Source organism: Lampetra planeri, chromosome 19, assembly GCF_965212315.1.
Source record: "Lampetra planeri chromosome 19, kcLamPlan1.2.h2, whole genome shotgun sequence".
In the NCBI taxonomy this organism is placed as follows: domain Eukaryota; kingdom Metazoa; phylum Chordata; class Hyperoartia; order Petromyzontiformes; family Petromyzontidae; genus Lampetra; species Lampetra planeri.
The window spans coordinates 12,495,445-12,499,557 of NC_136125.1; the positions used below are offsets into that span (position 1 = coordinate 12,495,445).

Below are 4,113 nucleotides of genomic sequence, written 5' to 3' on the forward strand. Positions count from 1 at the left end.
TGACTCGAGTCCACATCTCTGCTAATGGGTGGTACAACGAGGCAATGATAAAGGAACGTTGTCGTACAAAAGTATTTACAGCACATTGAAGAAAAGGTTAAATAACTCTACATATATACTCTTTGGTTCTTTCGGTAAAGTCACGTAGGTAGAACAAATAATAGATCACGACGTTTCGATCGCCACACAAGCAATCGTCATAAGGTGGGAGACGTCTTGCAAAACACTCGCAGACCAAGTTACTCGCAATCCAAGGTTTTACTGTACTACAGATATAAACTTGGAGATATATAACGACATTTAGATTTTAGACTCAAGTTGGAGTAATAAGAGGAAAGGGCCTAAGGACGTGGACCATATTGTAAAACCAATGATTAAGTCATCATACACTTATTGATTGACCTGTGTAAAACTAATACATGTATTCGACTCAAGGTAAATCAATCAAACATAAATCACTGCACTCATTTCCGTCAACACATTGTTTCCCTAGCTTTAGCCATCATCGATCGGAATCGGCATCTTTATCCTGGAGAAATCCGATGAGCTATGAAGCTCTTTCTCACAGATGTCCAGTAGAGGCGAGTTAAAAAAGTTACAACAACAACAAACAGTACAAAAACACGACAGGAGTGCCAATTATTGGCAAATAACTAAATATAAATAAGTAAAAGGAAACTAAACTAAGTATTTTACCAGGTAATGCCCACTGAGCTATATAGTTATTTTCTCAGAAGCGATCTGGACATCACAAATGACAGTTTAACGAAGTGGCTCATGACTACCACCACCATCATGGTCACCGTGTCAATGTATGAGCAGGCAAACAGCCCCAACGCGTGACGTTTCTAAATGCTGGAACCCTCCGATTCGCCCCATCCGCGGTTGAACATTGGGGGGACTTGCGTCGAGAGACGTGGCGTTTGCTACCACCTCGTGGCCAAAGCTGCGGTGCTTCTGTGCTTGTTATTAGCGAGCAGCCTCTGGGGCTGCAGGGTGAGAGGTGAACAGGAAAGGCGGCGGCGGAGGAGGCTGCCCTGGACACATCAGCGGAGCGCATTTGTCGTGCCACAAACACGCTGCTGTGTGCGCCTGCACTGCGAGATCACGCGGAAGGTATTCGCTTGTCTTGCTTAGCTCTGTCGTGTTATGAAATAGCGTTTAGATGTGTCCTTGTAAAGCGGGTGGAGAAGTGACCAGTGAAGTGCGCGCATGTTGCGTGGCGTGTGTGTTAGTGTTGCGGCGGGCGCGCTGCGCTTACGAACTTGGGCTACCCGATTTCGGTTGCAGCTCACGGCCAATACTGGTGACGATTATCTGAACCGGTCCTGGGCCTCCCCTAGGTCGACTCAGTCTCTAATGAGTACCTCGTGCGGTGTGTAGTAAACACCGCCACTGGGGAGACAAAGGCGGCCGGGCGTGGTGCTGGCCAACCACCCTCTCGTGTGCCTTCATGGGTGCCCCAAGTCTAATACTAATTATCACCCGTCGTCCTCAACGGGACCATCTGTATTGTTGTATTGTCTTGTGTTGGACCCTGGATCTCTGAAGCACCGAGCAGTTGGTCACCAAATGCTAACCACTCACCTGGCACTGCTCACATGCCCCTCACCTTCATAACCCACCTCATGCCACTCGGCAGGCACCTCACCCTCACCTCTCACCACACCTTATGCCACTCACCTGATAGCGTTCAACACAAACTCACGCCATCAGCTAACAACTCACCTGACGCCTATGACACTCACCAAGCATCTGATATCACTCGGCTGGCCTGTCAGAAGCTTGCAAGTTCAAATCCTGGTTGATGGTTGACAGCCCATAATCCCTCCGGGATCCATAAAGAGAGTAAAGTGAGTTCTACTTTTGGGGTGGTTGTCCTCTGGGTGGACTTACCCCTGCCACAGGAAAGTAGAAGTTCCACCACTGAGAGTTGTAAAACAGGGAATGGGCACTTGGCCCACGTTTGTCCGAGTGGTAAACCACTCAGAATGTTTTACGTCAAGTAATGGCATGTCAAGTCATGTATAATATAACGTGCACATCAAATGTATTTGAAAAAAAAAGTCTGAAGGGCGACACTTAACTCAATCAGTCAAGCGGAAACATAACTGCTATGCATCAGTCTCCACTCACAGTGTGCGTTTGTCTGCACTGAAGGAATGGCGGACCTCGAAGACCTGAATGCAGTGGGCATGCACCTGGAGAGATTGCACACAGACGGGCACTTCACTGCAATTCTGCCAGTCTTGGACAGGTTGGCCTCTGCCCGCGTGTGTTTGGGAGACTTGCGGAAAACGGCGATTGCTCGCTGTGTATCTGGACTCGAACGAGGCTGCGCCGATGCCAGCGTGCGTGCCAAGGCACGTTCCCTGCTGCGCTCCTGGAATAGGGTCTGTGCGCTCTCGTGCGATCCAGAAGCTGAGGGTCAGAGTTCACCTGAAACCAAGCGGAATAAGTGGCTTCCTGATGGCCTTTGTCATACCGTGGGGCATAACAGAACTGCTTCCGATGGTGACGAGAGCCAGGGGGGCGGTTGTGCAGATTTTGGAGACGAGAGTTGCGCTCGTTTGACCATTGATGCCAGCAGCCAAAGTTTGCAACAACATTTGAGAGACGTTTACACGGATCAAAATTTATCGGTGCCAACCACAGGCGGAGATAATGCCGAGACTACGAACTTGACTGTGTGTGAGCTTTCTGGAGGTAATTCGCTTATGGCTACCGTGTCAGAAAATGTTAATTCGTGCGCACAGTCTGGCAATGTTAATTTGTGCGCACAGTCTGGCAATGTTGATTCGTGCGCACAGTCTGGCAATGTTAATTCGTGCGCACAGTCTGGCAATATTAATTCGTGCGCACAGTCTGGCAATGTTAATTCGTGCGCACAGTCTGGCAATATTAATTCGTGCGCACAGTCTGGCAATGTTAATTCGTGCGCACAGTCTGGCAATATTGATTCGTGCGCACAGTCTGGCAATGTTAATTCGTGCGCACAGTCTGGCAATGTTGATTCGTGCACACAGTCTGGCAATGTTGATTCGTGCGCACAGTCTGGCAATGTTAATTCGTGTGCACAGGCCCTCAAAGCTGACACTGTGACTGGCAAGGTGAATGTAACTCGGTGTAATCGCACTGAAACCGACCCACACGCTAATGAGTTGCCTGAAGATGTTAACATAAAGCCGACGCAAGCGTGTAGCATGCAAGCAGTGAGGGAGAAGGGGATTCAGCTGCTCTACAAGGGCCTTCTTGGAATTGACACTCGCTCTGTTGCACCTTCTGGAAGCTGCAAACCCTTTTGTGGTTCCGCAAACAACATTGCTGAGTGTCCTGAACTCTCACGGGAGAGCACCAAAACTTTAGGTTCTCACAGCCTCAGTGGAGATGTAAAATCGTGCGTTGTCCACGGAAGTGCCGGCGAAAGACGAACCGGTCCTCACATTCCCGACTCCTCGGTGGTGGAAACAGAACCGTCAGAGGAGGAGAGCAAAGGAGACAAAACGCATCTCATTGAACTGGCGAAAGAGATTGAGCGAGCCATCTTTGGGTTGCACCCCAGCGTGGACAAGAAGTACCGAGCGTGTCTGAGGAGCAAAATCGCCAACCTTCGCCACCCACAGAACGGCGAGCTGGCCGGGCGGGTGCGGGCTGGAGCGGTGAGCCCGGCACAGTTTGCCGCCATGACCCCGGAGGAGATGGCGTGCTCAGAGTTGAGGCACCTCCGGGACTCTTACCAGCAAGCTGCCCTCAGGGAACACCAGCTACCGCACAGGCCCGGCGGAACGCGCACGGACTGCGTGCGCTGCCGGCGCTGCGGAAAGTTCAACTGCTCCGTGTCGGTGGTTTGTCGCGGGACGCTTTTCATCCCGGGCTGGGTGCGTGGGGACAGCCCTGACGAGCAGCTCATGACATTCCTGACGTGTGAGGAATGCGGCGAGAAGTGGTACAATGCTGGATGGATGGTGACCTGAGGGTCGCCTCCTTGCTGGAGAGTGATCAGTGCAGGTCGCAATATGTTCAAGAGATGGCAGTACAGCAATTGTATTGAAAGTAATTGTGCACAGCTTTGAGCGTTTACCCCGTCATATGTGGAGTGGTTTTTCTCCAGGG

The 4,113-nt window shown here is 50.7% G+C and overlaps 1 protein-coding gene across 1 annotated transcript; it reads left to right on the forward strand.

The window, feature by feature from the left end:
• Positions 1-981: 981 nt before the first annotated feature.
• Positions 982-4,113, forward strand: LOC144724147 (uncharacterized). The gene is made up of 2 exons (XM_078603053.1): positions 982-1,116; positions 2,161-4,113. Exon 2 carries the CDS (start codon positions 2,163-2,165, stop codon positions 3,972-3,974), a length of 1,812 nt encoding a protein of 603 aa, XP_078459179.1. The 5' UTR covers positions 982-1,116; positions 2,161-2,162; the 3' UTR covers positions 3,975-4,113.